This window comes from Pelophylax lessonae, assembly GCF_965119305.1.
Source record: "Pelophylax lessonae genome assembly, chromosome: 2".
Lineage (NCBI taxonomy): Eukaryota > Metazoa > Chordata > Amphibia > Anura > Ranidae > Pelophylax > Pelophylax lessonae.
In genome coordinates this window covers 488,420,664-488,442,540 of record NC_138769.1, presented here as the reverse complement: position 1 = coordinate 488,442,540, position 21,877 = coordinate 488,420,664, and the positions used below count along the sequence as shown (strand labels likewise).

At 41.6% G+C, this 21,877-nt stretch overlaps 1 protein-coding gene across 7 annotated transcripts in view; it reads right to left on the bottom strand.

The window, feature by feature from the left end:
• Positions 1–21,877, bottom strand: part of DOCK9 (dedicator of cytokinesis 9) — a 490,995-nt gene that overhangs the window by 157,219 nt on the left and 311,899 nt on the right. For all 7 annotated transcript variants that reach the window (XM_082245713.1, XM_082245711.1, XM_082245714.1 and 4 more), the window contains exons 14-24: positions 21,579–21,661; positions 20,406–20,525; positions 18,275–18,354; positions 18,012–18,196; positions 16,551–16,616; positions 11,297–11,389; positions 8,840–8,963; positions 8,246–8,367; positions 7,879–7,965; positions 5,426–5,515; positions 3,092–3,207 (exon numbers count right to left, since the gene is read on the bottom strand). In XM_082245713.1, coding sequence (XP_082101839.1) covers positions 3,092–3,207; positions 5,426–5,515; positions 7,879–7,965; positions 8,246–8,367; positions 8,840–8,963; positions 11,297–11,389; positions 16,551–16,616; positions 18,012–18,196; positions 18,275–18,354; positions 20,406–20,525; positions 21,579–21,661 — 1,166 coding nt within the window. The remainder of the gene's footprint in view (positions 1–3,091; positions 3,208–5,425; positions 5,516–7,878; positions 7,966–8,245; positions 8,368–8,839; positions 8,964–11,296; positions 11,390–16,550; positions 16,617–18,011; positions 18,197–18,274; positions 18,355–20,405; positions 20,526–21,578; positions 21,662–21,877) is intronic.

The window sequence follows — 21,877 nt, the reverse complement described above, 5'->3', positions numbered from 1 at the left end:
ACTAACCATACAGTCATAGTCAGTGTACCCCTCCTTTTCCTGCGTAAAGACTGACGAGAAAAAAGCATTCAGCACGGTTGCTTTTTCAGTGTCCTCTGTAACCATCCTCCCATCATCGTTAATTATGTGTGCAATATGCTCTGCCCTAGTTTTTTTGCTGTTGATATATTTAAAGAATTTCTTTGGGTTTTTTTTACTATCCTCCGCTATTTGTCTCTCAAAGTTGATTTTAGCCATCTTGATTTCGTGTTTACACTTCTTATTTTCCTCCTTGTATTGCTGGAAGGCCGATACTGTGCCCTCTGATTTATATTTCTTGAAGGCCAATTTTTTTCCCCTAATAAGTTTTTTAACGCTACGGTTTAGCCAGCCAGGTTTGGCTTTGTCTCTTCTAAATTTATTCCCCATAGGAATGCACTGCAAGATGCCTTTGCTTAATATGTTCCTAAAGCATTCCCATTTTTCCTCAGTGGTCAGGGATCCCAGGGTTTGGTCCCAGTTTACCCTTTCCATAATTGAGTACAATTTTGGAAAGTCTGCCCTTCTGAAGTTTAGGGTTCTTATGTTCCCCTCTTGCCTTTTTATATTGTTATTTATACTAAATGTGATCATCCTGTGATCGCTAGAGCCCAGATTGTCCTGGACTCCTACCTCCGAGATTATGTCTGGGTCATTAGTGATCAATAGATCCAGGATTGCATTCTCTCTAGTAGGGGAATCCACCAACTGTGACATGTAGTTATCCTGTAAGGTTTCCGTGAATAGACGGGCCTTATGCGAGTGTGCAGTCCCCTCTTCCCAGTCAATGTCGGGATAATTGAAGTCCCCCAATATGATGACTGATCCCAGTTTTGCCGCTTTACCTATTAGTGCTAAAAATTCCAGCTCTACCTCCTCCCCTTGGTTAGGTGGCCTATAGCAAACCCCCACAACTACTTTTCCCTTATCTTCTTCCCTATCGAGTTCAACCCACACAGATTCTAAATCCATGCTCATCCCATCCGTAATGTCACTCCTTTCTAGCACCTTTATATTGTTCTTGACATAGAGACATACCCCTCCCCCTCTTTTTCCTACCCTGTCCTTCCGGTACACAGAATACCCTTGGATATTTGCCAGCCAGTCATGTGAGGGGTCGAACCAAGTTTCTGTTATTCCCACAAGGTCTATGTCCTCCTCATGTACTAACATGTCCAACTCATCCATCTTATTAGCTAGGCTCCTGGCATTAGCATATACCCCTCTTAGTTTTACGGAAGTTAAACGTGATTGGCGGTTATGTTTATTTTTGTTTGGTCTGCTGTTTTCCCGCACAGACCCGCCAATTGATGTTGTTGACCTAATGTCGCTGCTGACCCTACAACTGCCTTCAGTCCTCTGCTCCCTCCTGACTGATTCTACTTCTGAGCCCTCCCCCCTGTCTCCTAGTTTAAAAGCCCCTCCAACTCGGTGGCCATCTTTCTCCCCAAAAGAGCTGTACCGTCCCCATTAAGGTGCAGCCCATCCTTACTAAAGAGCCGGTAGCCGACTGAGAAGTCAGCCCAGTTCTCCAGGAACCCAAACCCCTCCTTCCTACACCAATTCCTCAGCCACTTGTTAACTTCCCTAATCTCCTTCTGCCTCTCCTGTGTGGCTCGAGGTACAGGCAGTATTTCAGAGAAAACCACCTTGGAGGTCCTTTTCCTCAATCTATTACCTAAGTCCCTGAAATCGTTCTTAAGGATCCTCCACCTACCTTTAACTTTGTCATTAGTGCCCACATGCACCATGACCGCTGGGTCATCCCCAGCCCCCCCCATCAATCTGTCTGCCAGATCTGCGATGTGCCGAACTCGGGCGCCCGGTAAACAACAAACTGTTCGGTTCACGAGATCTTTTTTACAGATTGCCCTCTCTGTCCTCTTGATAATTGAGTCCCCCACTACCACAACCTTTCTAACCTTTCCTGAGTTACGGCCCCCCTTCTTCCTGGAGCCGTCCCTCCCCTGGCAGCTGGGGGAGGGTGCATGCTCCAGCTCTGCCACCCCTGAGTTGATATCCCCCTCAACCTGCAACTCGGCAAACATGTTAGGGTGTACCAACTCAGGACTGGCCTCCCTGACTCTCCTCCCCCTAACATTCCTAACAGTCACCCAGCTGCGTACCTCTGCTGCTTGCGTCTCCTCTATTCCTTCCTCCTCTATGCTGACCCCTGCCAGCGCCTGATGGGTAAAGTCCAAGCTCCTTTCCAGGTTGTAGATGCCACGCAGTCTTGTCACTGTGCTCTCTAGATCCACGATGTGGGCTTCCAGAGCAACAAGTCGCTCACATCTTGCACAGCAGTATTCGTCCTCGATTGTTTCATCAAGGAACGCATACATGCCGCAAGAAGTGCACTGAGTGGCATCCCCAATCCTGTCGGACATTATTACCCACTACTCTATGGGGATAATGTTAACGGCCTGCTCTTCCTTACCTACACTACCTCTAACTTCCCTGGTACTAAACCTGGGGTACCCACCAGTCGCTAATGCCCTCACCAGTCACTAGATACTCACCAGTCGCAAGGATACTCACCAGTCGCAAGGATACTCACCAATATGGGTTTGTAAGGTTGGGTTTTCTTAACTGTTTTTTTTTTTTTTTTTTTTTTATTGGTTGAGCCAGATGGATGTGTGTCTTTTTTCAACCTGACTATGTAACTATGTGTATAATCAGTGAAGTTAGAACTTCAAATTTGCTTATTTTAGATTAGTGACTCAAATCAGAGAAGGCGATTCAGTTGAATTAATACACAGACCAAAAAAAAAAAAAAACCTAGCAACTGTTATAGTGACATTTCTTTAAAAAATGCTACCTTGAAGATTTGGGTTTTTAATACTATACATAGATTAAGGTTTAAGCCTAAAATACAGTAGATATATTCTCCTTTAAGATGAGCAGTAAACAAATGCATAAGCTAATCAAATTATCAATCACATATGTAGTCTGATATGAAGCTTTTCTACAGCTTGGAAGTTCAACAAGCACAGAGAACAGGCATCTGCAGATTGACAAATTAGCACTCCGTTACAGAGCAGAGCTGATCTAATGCTAAATAAGTAGGTATTACCGTGTCACGTTGACAGCCACTTCCTCATGAGTAGCTCTTGTAAGCACTCTAAACATTTGGTTAAGGATAGTAGGTAGAAAGGCAATCATGACATATCCTTCCATTGCATGGAGACTCTGAAAAGAAACAGTGTGATATTTCAGAATTTATGTGTGAAATATAAAATAAAATTTAAATGAAAATGCATGCTAGCCTGGTACTCACAGTATATCAGCAATCATGATTATATTTTTCAGAAAAAAAAAAAACAATGCAATGATATTCCCATAAACCAACTGTTTTCTAATATATCCAAAACCTACTGGAGAGTTATTTTGTCTTGTGATGGGAAACCCAACATTCTATGGTTGTCACCAGAGAAGGAATTAAAGTGATTGAATACCTGCTCTGTACAATGGTATTGCAAAGAGCAGTCCTGCTCCTCCTTTTCTGGGGTTCCAACTCCTGCCTGCCGAGGGCTCCCATAAAAAAATCCCTTGCAATGAGGGCACTCATGTGAGCTTGATCCGAGCCGCAGTCTGTGTTCATTGACACACGGAACATGGCTCAGCTCGGCCCTATCCCCTGCTCTTTCCTCACAAGCTGTGACTGACAGCCGTAGGAGTCAAAGGCTCCCTCTGAGGTGAGACAGAGTGGAGAGAGTAGTTGCTCTTGAGTGCAGCACTGGATTGTGATCGGGGTCAAGTACGTTTTTAGGAGGGGCAGAGGATCATGTTCACAAGTTTTTTTACCCTAATGCAGAAAATGCAATACGATAAAAAACCCTTCAACCTTTACAATTTTTATTTTCACCAACGTACAATTTTTCAGGACAAGCTTTCAGGGTGTGTCCCCTTCTTCAAGGTCTGAACAGTACTAAATTCACAAATGTTTTAACAGAATGTTAAAAAAAAAAAAAAAAAAAAAAGACGATCTCTGAGGGAAAAGGAAAAAAAAAAACACAAATGCACAAACGAAAACCAGCAGCCGACCAGCCAATGGCTGAGAGTGCTGTTGGGAGTGTTACCCCCCCCTGTCAGAACAACAACAGCTCAGAAAGGAGGATTGCTGTACTAACATTGGATGATTAGTACAGCGGCTCTGAACGAAGCTGTCAACCTGCTAGGTTGAAAAAAAAACAAAAAATGTTAGTGTGTACCAGGCTGAAGTTCAAATGTTTTCCTTTCCTGAATAGTTACCGTACTACACTATGGAGGACCTTAATGTCTTTGTTCTTAAAGGGAATTTCAAAACTATTCAGCAAAGGAAAACTTTTGAAGCTTCTGAGCTTTGTGTTATCAAGACCAGTCACTGCTGCTGCTGTTCTCTGCCCTTGAGCAGGGTGAATAGTTTGGTATCTGACCCCCCCTCAGGGGGCAGCCTGTAGTTGGTAGGCCTATCCTTTATAAAAGCGATGTGCCACTGCGACTTTTGCAAGGCAACAACTGGTTTCATAAAAAAGCATTTGATGCACAGAATACTGAAATCCTTTGTGGTTATTGAGGAATGTATTTAAATTATTTGTGCCTGGAGTTCAGCTTTATATATAAGCTGCCAGACATACAAATAGGAATACAAAATGTCAACCGTAATTACATAAATGCCTCCACAAATGTGAGACACCCCACTGTCTTCCATGCTGTGCTGGCAAATGCAGTAACAAGCCTGACAACTGCTTGCATACTTACAGAAAGCTGTAAGGGCACGGTTTGTCTTTCTGATAGAATGCACAAGTTATATGTGTTCATATAGCATCAGCTTTTGCATGATGTATACAGTCTGCAGAGGGGCTCTGCTGAAAATGTTACTTACTGTAGCACTGCACATGCTGGTAATACACAAAATACATATAAGCATATCCTATTGTTAAGATGCACCTAGCCTTCTGTGAGACTCCTTGGGTCTTGCATTCTTGCTTTCCTTTTTCTAAACTGTGTCTACTGTGCAAAATAACACACGGGGTACAGAGACTTCCTAGACCCCGGTGTTCTGAGTCTTATTTTCACTTACATGATTCCCTTTTTTATATGCAATGGCTTTTGTTGCGAAGACTTATTTTTGGAAATGTATCATTTCAGACTTACCAATGCTATAGTTTCTGTACTTAGCGTGCGATCTTTAAATAAACTATTGAAAAAAAAAAAAAAAAGATGCACCTAGCCAGAGTCTGCATATGTCAGAAACATGCACAGTACCTATAGCGTGGTTTACAGAAAGTTACTGGATTAAAAAAAAAACAAAACACAAACACCTTATATCGTTGCACACACTTTCTTCAGATTTTACAATTTATGTAGATAAAATGATACCAATGTGAATATGCAGAATTTCTGAATCCTATGTACCAATAAATACCTTCAAATATTTCACAAGTTCACCTCCTAAGGCCTGTGCTCCAGATTCTGTTTTCTGGCAATACTGAAAGAAGTTGTGCAAATGTTGATCCTAAAATGAAACAAATAGTTGGATGGTCACCAAAAAAAATGGAAAAGAAACTCAGATCTTCCTTCTATACATCAATACAATTACCTTATTTGTGTACATATTTAGGATATTTGCTGACCTAAATGTATGGATTTTACAGTTTACTGTAAACAATGGGGGGAATGGAGGGTTGTAGCTCTTTCCCTTGAAATTCAGGTTGACTGGGGCTGTTACATTGAACCAGTAGCTGGAATGGTCCATGACAAGTGGGCAGATCAAAAAAAGTTAAAGAAAAGAAAAATGGCCTCTCTGCAAATGTGTTCTGAGTGATATAAAGTGTTAAGAGGAAGTGGCTTACCATAACAGCCATGTACCTTGCATTTTCAGAATTGAGACTCTCCATGTTTCCTTATAACAGGTTTACTTTGACCAAGTTGTACTGTTATTTCAAAATAATAAATGGATTTTTGACTTACCGTAAAATCCTTTTCTCTTAAGTTCATTGACGGACGCAGTTCCCGCTGATTCATATCAGTAGGGTAATACTACCCCTACAGGAGTAGGACACTAGGCAGAAAAAGGTTCTGGATACGCCTATGGGCAGTCCCGGAGGGTACACCCTCTCTCTTCCTGCATAGGATGCCAGTTTCGTATCAAAGTAGTGTCAGAAAAGTAACACCAACCCAACTCAAAATCGAGTAAGAGCGAGGGGGAGCCCACGCAATATACGACTGTCTCGTATGATGAACAAAAATCACCCTAGAAGTTGCTTCCCACGCTTCAAGCAGTGTGGGAATCACTGAAGCAGCCAAACCCCCATCCTTCAACACCTGGCATGCAACAGCCAAGTCGGCAAAGTCAGCGACCACAAAGTCGGACGGGAGATGGGCCCTGGAGATAATAACTCCTCCCTGAGAGGAATTATCCAAGGAGCGTCTGCGGCCAACCTGACCAGGCCGGCATACCAAGCTCGGCGAGGCCTGTCCGGAGCCACGAGAAAGACCGGAATCCCTTCCGCCTTGATCCTGCAAAAAATTATTGGCAGCAACTTGGGAGGAGGAAAGGCAGACCGCAGCTGAGACGGACCTTGGCCCATCTGTAAGCACGCACACATGACCATGCCGGCGGCAGCCGTGCACAGGCGACTATGCTAAACTCCACGCCATCGTTCAAGTTGAACCTAGCGAAAGTTCTTGCCCATGACAGAACCCATGGTGCCACCATGGCACCCGCCAGAGGGTCCCGGGAGCGGGCCACAAACCGCAGCACTATCCTGTAGATGCAACGCCAACAAGTCCACATCTGGAGTGACCCCAACGAAGGCACAACTGCAGAAACACGAAGGGACCATTCCCCTGCATCCAAGGCCTGTCGACTGAGGCAATCCGCCCTGCAAGGTTTCCAAATCCAAAAAGGGAACAGCGGAAGAGCTGGAACAAGGCACACTGCCCAACAAAGAATTTACACATCCAAGGCCGCAAGGACACCCTTGGTGCCCCGTTGGTGAATGACATAAGCCACGGTCATGGCGTAGTTGATTGAACATGCACTGGGCAGCTACAGGTGCCCGATCCAGTGAATCAGGCAAAGCCGGATCGCTCTCAGCCCCAGGACATTGATCGGTAACCTGGATCCTCCAGGGACCATACTCCCGAAGCAGAGAACCTGTAGAGGACTCCTTCCCACTTAGACAGGCTTGCATCCGTGGTGATAAGTGTTCAGGAAAAAGGGGAGGAAGGATTCCAGCTCAAGACTCCCTGGTCAGCGAGCTCAGCCGGATCCGAAAGTCCAGAGAGTTTGGATTCTAGTCCCATTCGAGAAGGATCGCCTTCTGGGGGATCCCCGAGAGGGATTGAGCAAAAGATGGCACCATCAGTCCCAGAACTCGCATATAGGTCCGAAAGGGGTGACCATGTGCGGGACATGAACCGCAGTCTGAAGTTCCAAGAGTTTTTTCCCTGGAGGGAGTAAACACCCTGACTGAGGGCCAGGTCCAAAGTCAAGCCCATTGTGTGATGCCCCCCTCCTGACGATATCAATTGAGGCCCCAAACACCCTCGTAAGTTGGAAATCACTGCTCCAAACATACACGCTGCAACTCTTGCTAACTCCTCCATTGGCCAATGATTGCAACTGACTTTCAGCAGAATAGTATAAAACTTAACAAATAGGACATGCAAAGGAACCCTAACAAATGTTATCAAAGGCAACCTGTAACAAATCTTGGCATATAATTAACTGCCTAAGTATCTGTACCTGTTATGCTGAACTTTTCAGGGAACAGGGACAATGTAGAAAACGCAACTTATAAACAGCAATAGGGCTTTACGATTGTATGTAGAAATTCATACTGAACTGTGCGAAAAGAAATGTGAAAACACTACCTGTGCATAAACTGTGGACACCAGATGAGTAGTGATTTTCATCAATGGCTTTCCTCCATCCACCCATTTAATTTCTGGACTGGAATGCTATGTAAAAGCCAAACAGAAAAGAGAAAGATAGTTTACTCAAACACTGAATAGACAGGTACACGTTTTGAGCTATTTAAAGTTACAGTCACCAAAAAGAATGAGCTCTTCTGAGTGACATACATTAACAAGATGTGACAGCGGTATAGATGATAGAAAATGTAATAGACATGTCTGCAACAAGTATGAATGCTTAGGCTTTATAACTAGCCATATTATCTATTCCATTTATGAAATATAAGAGAAGGTAATATACAGTAAATGGGTAGACTTTTTATACCTTGCCTATTCCAAGTTCCTGACAGCCCAAATAACCTGTGGGAAGGTTGGCAGACACTGGAATGTTTTGCTCATTGGTGACCACTCGACCATCCTTTAGCAAAGGCAGCCAGGCATATCCAACTGTGTGCAAAAACAAACATGTTCAACATACCGCACTTGGAAATAACATTCTCACGGCCCCTTCTTCAGTATCAACAGAAATGTTATACAACTATACATTTAATGCAGTACTGTTTAACAGTGTATGAAGGGATGCTTATGTAAAACATAAAAGGGGTTATTATTTTAGCACATATTGTAACAGCTTGTGCCTCTTAGAATAAAAACCTCAGATTCAGTAAAATATTGTTATCTATTCTAGACAAAGAACTATTTCTGTCACTTCTGGTCCCTGCACACTGCTCCTCTGAGATATGGCCTATATTCTGTGAGCTCAGCCAGTGCATAGACGTCATAACTTGAGCTTTAAAATCCAGAACCATTACATAAATTTTTTATAGCGGAGGTTGGAAAATAGATATTGTGAGGTTATGTCTAAATAAATGTCATGATGTTAATGAAATCACGTCTAATACACTATATAAGCACAAACCTTGGCTTTCAATAACATCTTTCTTCTTTGTGCCTCCCTTGCTAGAAGTGTCACAGCTGACATGGTAGAATGTGAACAACAAATGGTGTTTTTCATGAAGTTGTGTGGGCAGCTCTATTTTAATCTGTAGAAAGATAAAAACACTTTTCTGCTTACAGCCAGCCAGGTTAAATAAAGAAAACTTTTTATAAACTTGACAAAACAACACCTCTCTTTATAGTGCTAAGCCTTCAAGAGAAAAGGTACAATTATCATATATCTGTCTTTCACAGAGAACATACAAGAGCAATTACAACACGGTATAAACTTAAAGTACAGCCAAGTACTGGCTGTACTTCGAGTGCAGTTCGTTCTGCACTCCTGAGACCCATTTTCAGCTAAATCCCACCATCGGCTGTTTTCCCTGAGGCAGTCCAGGCTTGGGAAGGATCGCGACCATATGATCGGGATCCACACCCGGCTCAGCCTCTCAGCGAGCTGCTGAAATCCTGAGCCGGCGCCCGCTCTTGCCCCCTCCAAAGCCCAGTGTTCTAGTGGGGGGAGGGGGGGGGGGTAGTAGAGAGCTGCTGACAGTCACCAGCTCTCTGCTCAAGGACCTCTGAGAACTGAGCGATCGGCGGTGTTTGATTGCTCAGTTCTCAGTGTTGGAGCCTGTGGGTGGACCCAATGCTTCATCAAGCTAGGGTAAGTATGAATCTGGAAAAAAAAAAAAAAACCCCATAGTGCTCTTTTAAAAACGGCATTAGGATCATAACTCATAGTTTTTTAGGAAAATATAACCTTACAAAAATTTTAAATGTATGAGCCCATCAAAACAATTTACAAAACCCTTCCATCACAAACACCATTATTACTTAACTATTACTAGTAATTATCGTTATTATTACTAGTAAATCATTTTCTGCATGTAGTCAGGCAATCAAGACAATTGTTGATGAAAGAAAAAAATAATTACTTAAGCTGGCCATTGAAATTCTGGAAAACCTTGTGCCAATAGCTTAAGCTCTTACATGACCATAGAATATTGAAGAGTTTGCCAGTGTGACCACAATCCCTCCAACAAAGGGGGAAAACTTTGCCATACGGCTTGGGGTCAGAGTGATTGTTCCCAATGATTGATGCAATGAGTAGTATGTTGGGAGTATCTGATAGCCCTTAACCATTGGTCCTCAGAGAAGGATGTAGATCAAGTTCCCAAAGACAAATTGGAGAGATCCTTTAAAAAATCTGTATGTCCTGCAGCAGTGCGTAAAACAGGGATATGCCCTTACTCTTTGGATTATTATTTGTTAGAAATTGCCATGCTGTGGGAGGTATAGACAAAGCAGATTGGGAGCGGTGTCTCAGAAATGCTGATACATGCAAGTAGTTGAAATTATCTTTAGATGGAAAGTGGTAGGAACTCTGCATCAGCTGAATTTTGATCACAATGTGGCCCCCACCACTTGACAAAAGTTAAATATTTAAATAGATTTCTGTTGAAGGGATGTGTTGGAAATTTGTTTGACGATCAGCAGCTGCAACCACTGATTAGTGTATTCTGATCACTGCCACTGTCAGAATACAATGTCCTGGTGAGAGGAGGGGGATTGCTCCATCAACCTTGTTTGCATGGATCGTTTTTTTTTTACGTTCAGAAAAACCCCTTTTTGACTCTTTAGAAGTAGAACCTTAGTTAATCGTTCAAATTCCACACTTTTTCTAGGTTGAGCTTGGCTTACAGCTGTATAAACTCAAATCCCAAGAATGTAATGTATTGCAGCTTACCAATCAGATGTAATGGCTGCATTAGTTTTGTTTTATTAGACTTTTATCCCCTCCGTTTTCACCTGGTAATCTGGCCAGTAACCCCCCTCCAGTATTAGAGAGCCTCCGTTCTAGATGAAGGAGCACAGAGGCACCTTTGAGCAGCAGCATTGACAGTATGGGGGGGGGGCACGAAACTGAGTTAGACATACTAGCAGACTTAAATACATTAACAAACTGAAGCCAATCTCCAACACATATCTTATAAGCAGTTACAGAAAGACTTATTTTCCTCTTGTGATAAAGGATATACATAAATTAATACAAACTGATCATTGTAAACACCCCTGTCAGTATTAAATGATTTCCCTCATCTATATAACTCTTACATCTGCAGGACAGATTGTTCTTTTGAAAAACAACAGACTTACTGGTCATATTACCAGGTAAAAATAAAGGAAAGAAAGCCTAAAAAAAGAACATGCAGACACCAAATAGAAGAACTGATAAGCTGCAATATATTAAATGTTTGCTTTTGTGTTTAACACAGCTTTAAGTTATAATACAGGGCGTGACTATAGATTAGGCTGATTCAATTTCTAAACCAATAAATGCATTATGAATATAGTGTCCAAGGTAATCTAAACCTAAAATGCCAAATTCAAATGATGTCTTCACCCAGCATGCCAAGCATAGTATAAAATAACCTACCTCATCATAGAACTCAGGATTCTGTTGATGGTGCAAAACACAGGCCAATGCATTTTTCACAAAAACAGGACTACCAGGTCTGCCATATATACACTGTGAAAGGGGAGGGGGAGAGTATTTTAGGCATGTACTTTATTAACAAAATTCAGAAATGCTGTATTGTTTTTTTATTGTGTATTTTCTCTCCTCATTTCTAAAGTTGTTCTACAGGTATAAAGGTTTTTTTTTTCTTTTTTACCCTAATGCATCAAACTTCGATGATGAGCTCCCTCCCCCAGACCCCCTTTAAAGCTGTGGTAAACCGCATGACAAAAAAAAAAAAAAAAACGGGCCCCAGGCAGTTTAAGTCATAATGTACTAGTATGAACCATACTAGCACATTATGACAGACTTACCTCAAAATAAAGCCAACCAGCAGTGCGCTCCCATCTTCACCAGGTCTTCTTTCCAGGTTTCAGGGCTTCAGCTATCTGATTGGCCGAGCTGGCAATGACATTGTGCACACGTGTGGCTGTCCACGGTATGGGTATGTGGTTCCTACAGAGCGCAGCGCCGCTGACGTCAACGGCTGCATCTAAAGTAAATATCTCCTAAACAGGGAACGTTTGGGAGATATTTACAATACCTATAGGTAAGCCATATTATAGATTTACCTATAGGTAAAAATCATACATGGGAGTTTACTCCCAATTTAATACTTACCTGAGCCTGACCTTCATCCAGTGCTGTGCCCAAGAGCAGCAGTGTTGCTCTCTCTCTGTCTCCGAAAATATCAGTGAGGGGGTAGGGGCAGAGCCGCTAGTTGGTGTCAATGGGCGCCCAAGGCTCAGGACCAAGCCCACCCATATGTTCCATAACAAGCACTTTACAGTGGGGACAGATAAAAAAGTGGAGGAGCTGAAAGCACCAGCAGGAGACCCCAGAAGAGGAGCTTCAGGGCCACTCTATGCAATACTATTGCACAAAGTAGGTAAGTATACCATGTTCAATATTTTATCAAAGAAAACAAATTTAGCTTTACAATCACTTTAAAGCCCACATATGTTACTTATTAATGTAGGAATGCATTTTTTTTAAATTATATTTACTGAGTATATGTGTATTGAACTACTAACATTGTAGGTTTCTAAAGCACACTGGAGAGACAGATTGCTGCTTTCACACAAACAAATTGGCAACACCGCTCATAAGCGTTGTTGATTGGATTATTGTGCAGAGAGAGTGTCAGGCTGCTAGAGACCCAGAATGCTGCGATCTGTATAAGAGCAGCTGTCCAGCTCACCAGTTTAACGTCAACATAGAAAGCTTTTCAAAAGACACACCTTTATTACAAATCATATTAAAAAAAGGTATAAAATATGCTTTACTTTTTATAAAGTCTGGCTGTATAACAAGATAAATAACCTGAGGGTTCAATTGGGCTTTAACCTAAAATAGCAATTTTTATAGCCCCATTACTGCAACAAGTTAAGCAGAGGTAAGATTAAATTGGGACCACAACCATGAGGGACCCATTTATGACCCTGATGTAAAGAACTCTAAACATATATATTAGAAAACACTACATACTACTATTATTAATCTCTTACAAAATGCATAAATGTATTTTTAAATGCAACTAGAGTTAAGAACCTAAATGTGACTTGTTTAGCCTCTCTAATCCCCGTATAACAGTACTGAGAGAGCTAGAGGCAGCATTTGATGCCAATATACTGCATACACATGTACTGTCGCTTAGCATGCTAATAGTGGGAAAGAGCAAAGGGACGAGCCCTTCAGAATATCTTCATCTCCCTCATTGTTCATGGGCATCTCAGAACAGGAAGAAAAAAAAAATGCAAACTCTTTGGCACATACAACAGCTATATATGTAGCCACTTGCCTGGAGTTCAGCTTAAAGAATGTTTTTTTTTCTAGACAGAACAAAAAAATACTTGGCTACGCCCATGGGCCATCCCCAGCTGGTATATAACCCTCCTCTGCTCTAGGTATTCAGTTTAGTAGCAAGCAGTATTAGAAGTTATCAAAACTCCTTAGAGGGGTGGGTGTTGTGTCCAAATCAATTTTCTCTTTTGTGCATCGATAGACACAGCGCCCCATATATCATAACTGAAAAGAAAATGAGGGGTGGAGAAAATAGCTCTAACCAGGACACAGGGGACTTAACCGGATACCAATTTAAAGAAAAACACCTGTCAAGAGGGAACAGCCCCTCTTAAACAGCATTCTGCAAAACCTTGCGGCCAAAAGAAGCATCCGCAGATGCCAAAATATCAACTTTGTAGAATTTGGTGAAAGTATGCACCCACGACCGCCCAAGTAGAATGCACCATGACAGAGAAAGGAGGAACCTGAATAGGCCTGAGATACCATATGTCTGATCCATCAAGAGATGGTAGCTGAAGAAGTGGCCAGCCCTTTCTTTGGTCCTTATGTAACCACAAAGAGCCAGTCTGACCTCTGAAAGGACCCTGTGGCGGCCAGATATACCTGAATCGCCCGAACCACATCCAAGGTATGCAAAGCAAATTCCTTGGGATGGGCAGACTTGGAACACAAGCAAGGCAACACAATATCTTTATTCAAATGGAAGTCAGAGACAACTTTGGGCAGGAAAGACAGACAGGGACGAAGAACCACTTTATCTCTATGGACCACTAAATAGGGAGAATGAAAGGATAGAGGTCGCCAACTCAGATATCCTGCAGGCCAAGGTAATAGCCACCAAGATTGCCACCTTCTGGGACAACGTAGGCAAGGGAATCTCCTGAATATTCTCAAATCAAAGTCTTTGGAGAACCGAGAGCACTAAGTTTAAATCCCATGGTGGCAAAAGAGACTGTACAGGTGGAGCCACATGTAAAACCCCCTCAATGAAGGTACAAACTAAAGAGTGTGTGGCAATGGGTCGCTGAAAGAAGATCACCAAGGCAGAAACCTCGCCCCGATGGCACTCAATGCCAACTTATGCTTAACGTCTCGTTGAAGAAAGGCTAATATCCGAGCCACAGAAAAGGAGCGAGGATGAGTACCAATCGACTCACACCAAGAAATGTACGCTTTCAAAGTACGATGGTATATCTTGCTGGAAGTGGACATCCTTGCCTTCACCATAGTAGGGATCACAGATCTAGACCAACCTCTATCTCCGATACCTGGCTTTCAATAGCTAGGTCATTACAACCAGCGACTGTAAAGCAGGATGGTAGATCAGCCCTTGGGCTAACTAGTCCTCTCTGAGAGGTAGCCCCCAAGGGACGTTTACGGCCACCAGAATGATTGGAAGACCCTCTCTCGATTACTCGCAGTAACGGCGAAAGAAGCTTGAGCTGAGGATGATACTGGCCACCGTGACATCACAGCCCACACAAACATGGCCGCCAGTTGGTGACCAAGTCATACCAAGGGAAAATGGCCACCGTGACGTAATTCGGCTCCCAGAGACAGCGAGAAGCATGCTGCCAGGATTCTCCCTGTGCCCTTTGCACCCTCTGCAAGGGGACCCCCCTAAGGTAAAGTACCTTAAACTGCACCAGATAAACAGGGGACCCTGCTGTGGCCTATGCCACCACTGTGCCCTCTGCACTGCGACCCTCAACTATACCTCACACTGAAAAATGGCAGGACATGCACCTAGGGGTCTATGCTGCGCCCTCTGCACAGGGACCCCTCTAGACAAAGGTACTGTACCCCATCAGGGCAGGACACACACCACCCCAGGACCCTTACAGAGGGGGATGGTGGGGGAGACACCCAGGGGTCTCTTCTGCCTGCCCTGAGATCCACACCAGGTCCGGGACATCCACCCCAAACTGCCCGAAGGGGAAAGGGGGGACTGTACTTATCATTCCACGTTGCGGGTGATGCTCCAGACATAGCTCCTCACCACCAAAGTGGGGGAGCTGTCGGCCGAGGGGACACTCGGTCATATGCGACCCTGCGAAATGCTTAACCCACGGGCTAGCCTCTGTCTGCGAGGCTGTGTTGTGGCCAACCTAGTGTGTAGCTGAGGGCTAGATTATCCAGCCCATCGCCAAGCCCAGCCATTGATTGTAGATTCTCCTAGAAAAAAAACAGCAAAAGGGATGCATGAAAGGAGAAAAAATTGCTAGGACCAAGAAGATCTCAGCAGGGAGCCTAGGTCTTTACCCCTGACTAGACAGATTATAACTGAATACCTAGAGCAGAGAGGGGGGTTATATACAAGCTGAGGACAGACTATGGGCATAGACAAGTGTTTTTTGTTCTGCCTAGTCCTACTCCTGGAGGAGGCAATATAACCCAGTAGTTAAGATTTATGATTCGTTGTGTCCATCGTACGAAAGAGAAAAAATTTTCATCGCAATGTACCAATTTATTAGGAGTGAGCAAAACATTTGAAGGACAAGGATGGAAAATGTTTTTCGAATCTAATGGGAATAAATTATATTGTTGAATTCACTTATGGTTGAAAAAAAAAAAATTTGACTAGTACTATAAGCATGTACTGGTCTTATCTGGAATAGAACATTGGTTCTTTGAAAATTGAAACACTGACATGGTATTCAAACAAAAAGTCGTTCAAAATTAGGCTAATCTATGAAGAGATTTTTAAAAGGCAATTTTTATACCTTTGCCTGAAACTTAATTCTACAGGTGCAAAACCAGCTTCAGTGGAATTGTAAAGGCATTTAGGTGCAAAGCAGCAGGTGTTGGGGTCCGCACTCCCACTTATTAATACCTTGCTGATATCTTCTCCAGATCTCGTCCAGGTCTTGTCCATTGGTCAGCTCCATGCATGCACTTCACCACAGTACCTGGCTCTAATTAATATGTTTAAATGTACAGCTTTTCTGGGATAAACTTTATTCATTTTCTTAATGGATTTTCTTTTTTAAATAATCTGTTAGGACAAATGGCCATAACTGCAGGATTTGGGAGACTGCTAGACAAGGTGGCTGTACTTTTTACCTGCAGACATTTTTACCTTTGGCAGAGGCTATATATTTACATTTTCTTGTATGAAAGTTATAGGCAGACTGCAAATAAAAGCATTGTGAACAAATGTATTGAGAAACCTCTTTGCACTGGATTCAATTTTAATATTTTTGATTATTAATATTTTTTTATGGAAGTCTCCCTAAAGGGGCTAAATCAAGAAAGCAGAACATTAGTACGCAAACATGTTTAATTACTCGGTATTACTGATTTTCTAATTTGCATTATAAACAAATTTAACATTAAGCAAAACACAAAAAATACATGTAAAACACACCATTAATGGCTGTGCCTCTTCATCATCTGAATCTCTGAATTCAATTGATATGGCTATGTTTCTGGCCTGAAAGAAAGAACCATGCACAGAAATATTTATGAAACAACAACAGCATCAAGTAATTTTAAATACCTCTAATGCAAGATGGCATAATACAGGCAAATTGATGTTAAAAAGCCTTAAAATGTTCACATTAGCCCAACTGCAATTTTACACTTGCTTAACATGTGAACAGATTACCAAGTGTGAGCTTTGAGCAGAACTAAACAAAAAAGTAGCGATCATTGCTTAAGGGCCGTACACACTTCACTTTCTCTGTCTTCTCAGCGTTCATAACCGTTTTTAGTTGACAGTGCATAAATGTTCACGAAATTTCTCGTCCGATTTTTCTTTTTTTTTGGCACATTTGTTCCTAGACTTCCGGGTTGTCAGCAACTTCAGATCATGCGCGGTCTTTCATATCTGATTTTTCACGGACGTACGTACTGCATACACATTAAACGAAAATGGGTCGTCTGGGGACGGACGAAAAAAATTTCGGTGTTTGTCCCTCCGTTTTTTTTTTCGTTCAAAATGTCGGCATCGGCTGCTGAAAGTTGTGTACACACTAGGCGAAAATCGGACAATTTTACCTCGGATGGGAATTTTCGGCCAATTTTCTACTAGTGTGTACCCCACTGTAGGGCAGGCAGATTTGCTTTGCATTTCTAAACTGGTATGCAATAAATAAGTCTGAGCAAATGATCAAAATTACAATTGTATGGGAGGCAGCCTTTTTGTGGAGAAACAGGACACAATAGAAGGCTTAAATTCTAATGCAAAATTGCTAGTCCGTAATACAAATAATACCCTAATAAAACTGGCTTGCAACAAACCATATGAGAGGAAAATATGGGAAGAATGGCAGAAGAGAAATCCACAGAAAAGCATTTATATCCAAGACTACCTATGGCTAAAAGGCAATGCCTGGTGTGACAAATCCTAATTTTAACTTCACAACTACAGTAGCAGATCAAGAAGGTGGCATGACCCAACTGGGATGAATTCAATAGCAGCATCCATAGAAGGGGGTATCCATTATTCCAAACTTGGGGAGCTTTACAATGCCCAACTATAGATTTAACATTTGGACAATAATAGTCACACACAGTCAGTGCCATAACACAACAGTTACAGAACCTAAGGTGGCATAACACTGTACTTACAAAAATAGTTTTTTTAACTGAGTGTGTCTGCATGCATGTTATACAAATGGAAGAAAGAGCTTCTAAAAATAAAAGAAACACAAGTAACCATGCATAATGAGTAGTACCACTTCAGAGAGATATATATTCATATTAGGAATGCAGCTATAGTCTTATCTCAGACTGTGGGTATGTGGAAAAATTCATTTTATTCAAAGAGAAAATCAAAAAAGAAAATACAGCCAGCAATTCAAAAATCTAACAGGATTTCTCTTACCTTTGCAAATGCCTTCTGGCCATCATATTTCAAGTGCTTTGGGTAAACATAGAGGTGGTTGTTGTAGATGGTGAATGGTTGTGTGTGTTTGGGAATGCAAGGAACAAACTCTTCTACTTCAAATGTCACAGTATCTGCACCACTCTCAAACTGCTTCATAGGAATGTAAGAGGAATTCACGTAATCTGCAGAAACAACAAATAAATGCTATACCATATTGGATTGCACTAATAAGGTTACATTTTTCTTAACAGTCCACCTACTTGGAAAATCAGGGGACACATTGTCAATGTGAATGTCTAAATTTCCTAAAATAACTGGAAGCTTGGCCACCTTATCAGGCCTGAAAAAGAGAAACAGAATGCTGTTACATAATAGCGATATTACATCAGCACATTCTCATAGAGAATATATTGGTAGAAAAAGCAAAAAACATACAGACACACAAAACATTAGATGACAGTATAGTCATTGTCCACAAAAGGCAGAGATCGTGAAGCTTTTGTACCTGTTCATGGTTTTTTGCATTTGATGCTACTTTCACGCAAACATCCAATGCAGATTTACCTCAATAGTGCAGTGAGGACGACATTTCTGAGGCTGACTTAGATCTACTTAGCTTTGGAGATGCATTTACGATAAAGGCAAATCAAGCCAAATACAGCCTTTTGCTGTGAATTGCGCCTAAACATGAGTGGCAGAGAACCACTGTTTGAATGCAAAAGTCAGAATTTGACAGCAATGCCCATGTACCCACGTTTTATAGTATTTTTAAGGGTCTCTGACGACAAGGCTTCAAAAGGGAAACACAGGGTATTGTTTTTGTTTAAATTCTTTAATGATTTTTGCAATAGCAATACAAAAAGAAACATACACTACCGGTATATTATCAAAAGTAAACAAAATAAAAAACAGTGTTGTGCTATTGTACCCAAATGTTGAACATATAAAGCAATAGCATCCGAATTAGACCAATGTGTATCATAAATGGAAAGTCCAAAAGGGAAATATTCAAAGGAAAAAAGTTACTTGATGAAATTGACCACCCGCTACAGATGGGTCAACAACATCCGGTAAGCCTTGCATGCTGCCACATGGTGGCATTTCTTCACAGCACACACAGTTGGGAGATTGGCTCTTCACTTTCTATATACACAGTGACCACCAGTGGAAGTGGATCTGTGGCAGTTTTGCGGGACGTTGTTTTATTGAACATTTCCCTTTTGGACTTTCCATTTATGATATACATTGTTCTAACTTGGATTCACGGCACTGTTTTTTTATTTTGTTTGTTTACTGTGGAAAATTTCACATGGTGTGCTGCTGCTGTGATATCCTGAACCATACAGTTTCTACCCAAGCATAGTAAATACTTGCATAACAACATATTGTCAAAAGTATTGTGACACCTGCCTTTACATGCACATGAACTTTAATGGTATCCAAATCTTAGTCTGTAGGGTTCAGTATTGAGTTGGCCCACCCTTTACAGCTATAACAGCTTCAACTCTTCTGGGAAGGCCGTCCACAATTCTTCCAGAAGCGCATCAGTGAGGTCAGGCACGGATATGGCCGAGAAGGCCTGGTTCGCATTCTCCATTCTAGTTCATCCCAAAGGTGTTCTATCGATTTAAAGTCAGGACTTGCAGACCAGTCAAGTTGCTCCACCCACTCATCCATGTGTTTATGGACCTTGCTTTCTGCACTGGTCCAACTCATTTGGTGGAGAGGGGATTATGGTGTGGATTTGTTTTTCAGAGATTGGGTTTAGCCCCTTTGTTCCAGTGAAGGGAACTCTTAAGCGTAAGCATACCAAGATATTTTGGACAATGTCATGCTCCCAACTTTGTGGGAACAGTTTGGGGATGGGCCCTTCCTGTTCTAACATGACTGCGTACCAGTGCACAAACAAGGTTCATAAAGACATGGATGAGCGAGTTTGGGATGGAGGAACTTGACTGACCTGCACAATCTGATAGAACACCTTTGGGATGAATTGAGTGGAGACTGCAAGCCAGGCCTTCTTGTCCACATCAGTGCATGAACTCACCTGGCTTCTTGAATTTGTGAATTGAAGGATGTCAGGCGGGAAGGTGGTGACCACAAATTGAATTGTGGTTCAAGTACTGGGCAAAATTTGCTCAGTGTATGGGCAGCGTTTAATTGTCTATGCCAAACGAAAACCTCCATTTCAGGTATGTGACAAAGTACTTTAAAAAAAAAAGTGGGTTAACATGGCAATCAAAAACAGAATGAAAAAGGCAGCTATTGTATCCTCAATATTATCACTAAAAACATACAATCTATATATATATATATATATATATATATATATATATATATATATATATATATATATATATATATATATATAAAAAATGCCAGCATACTCACTTTCTAAAGTCAACAAGCAATTTCAACATATCTTCATTTGAAAGTTTGTTACTATCCTGCCGGTAAATAGAAAATCTTGCAGTCTTGTCCAGTGTTCCTGAACTATCTTTGAACAACGGTCTGCAAAAAAAAAAACACCAAAAAAAACAGATATTATGTTTCCTTAGAATCCAATATAAACTAGTGAGGCTTGCTTCTAATAGTCTAGTGGAATGACGTGAACGGTGTTCAGTTCATATATTGTCAATGTAAAACACAAGGGAAACCATTTGATTCTTTTAGAAAACTGAAATGTTACAATTTTGGTTCATTAAATTAAAAAAAAAAAAAACCTCATGTCTGAACTCTGTGCAGGTGACAAACTACAATTTCAGAAAATGTATAAGTAATGTTTGAACTAGGAAATCATTCTGAAAATTATTATAGAACCATTTTAAAGACTTTCACTTTGAGAAAGCAAAAAGCTGCTGACAGGTAAGAATGGCTAATAATCAGAGGTGATACAGCTTTCAGTACCTCTTTATTCACCCTAATGCTGGCCTATCCCGAAAGGCTAGGTTTTGAAAATAGTCTGTCCCTTTCTGCCTCTTGCACATTTCAATTGGGCAATGAAGCAGTCAATCATAGTGATAAGAAATTCAGAAAAAGGGGGGAATTAAGGATCAAGCTCTGACCACCCTAAACGGGTTTTAGCTTTGCCTGTCCAACCAGCCCTACATTCGGGTGACTGAAATCTAAAGAATATATGTTGACTTCTGGGCGTCTGGTCTTTATATCTTGTCAGCAGCTTTCTGTTTAATTAAAAGTGGCAGAACCTCTTAAAACACAATGGAGATCTGATTATGCACACTGATTAAACTGCCTGAACAGAGAATTTCCAATTCAAGCAGTGGGTGGCTCAGTTGGCACCATACTGCTTAACAAAAGTCCATTTCAAAATCAAGGAAGCAAAGTGAAAATTTGTATGCCGAACAATGACTGCATTTTATTGGATGCAGTCACTGTTCAGATATTTTGACAGCCCATAGGTGCTGTCGTTGGCTGAATATAATAACTGGCATTGTAAATTCCTCTATCCACACGGTTTAGCATGGATGGAAGAATTAACTGTTATCTCTTGTTCAGCAGGCAATGCTGGAAAAGTGATATCTAAATATGTTTGGCTATTCTTACCTTGCTGCCCAGCCAAATGGCATCCTATACTGTCCAAGTCTGCTGCATGCTTGTTTGGCATTCTTTAAAACCTTCTGAGCCACCTGGGAAATAAACAAAGGAGCACAAAAAAAGAAATGATATTTTTCAGAGCATTGTACAAAAGAACATCTGAAAAGAGGTGGCAAGCAGCTTGATCTTCTAGAGATATACCGCCTGCTGAGATGAATTCACACCTTTCCCTGAGAACCGAGTGTTATTGAATTTAAGGAAGAGAAGAAGCTGCAAAAACTGGCTTAAGATGAAGAATTTTAAAAACA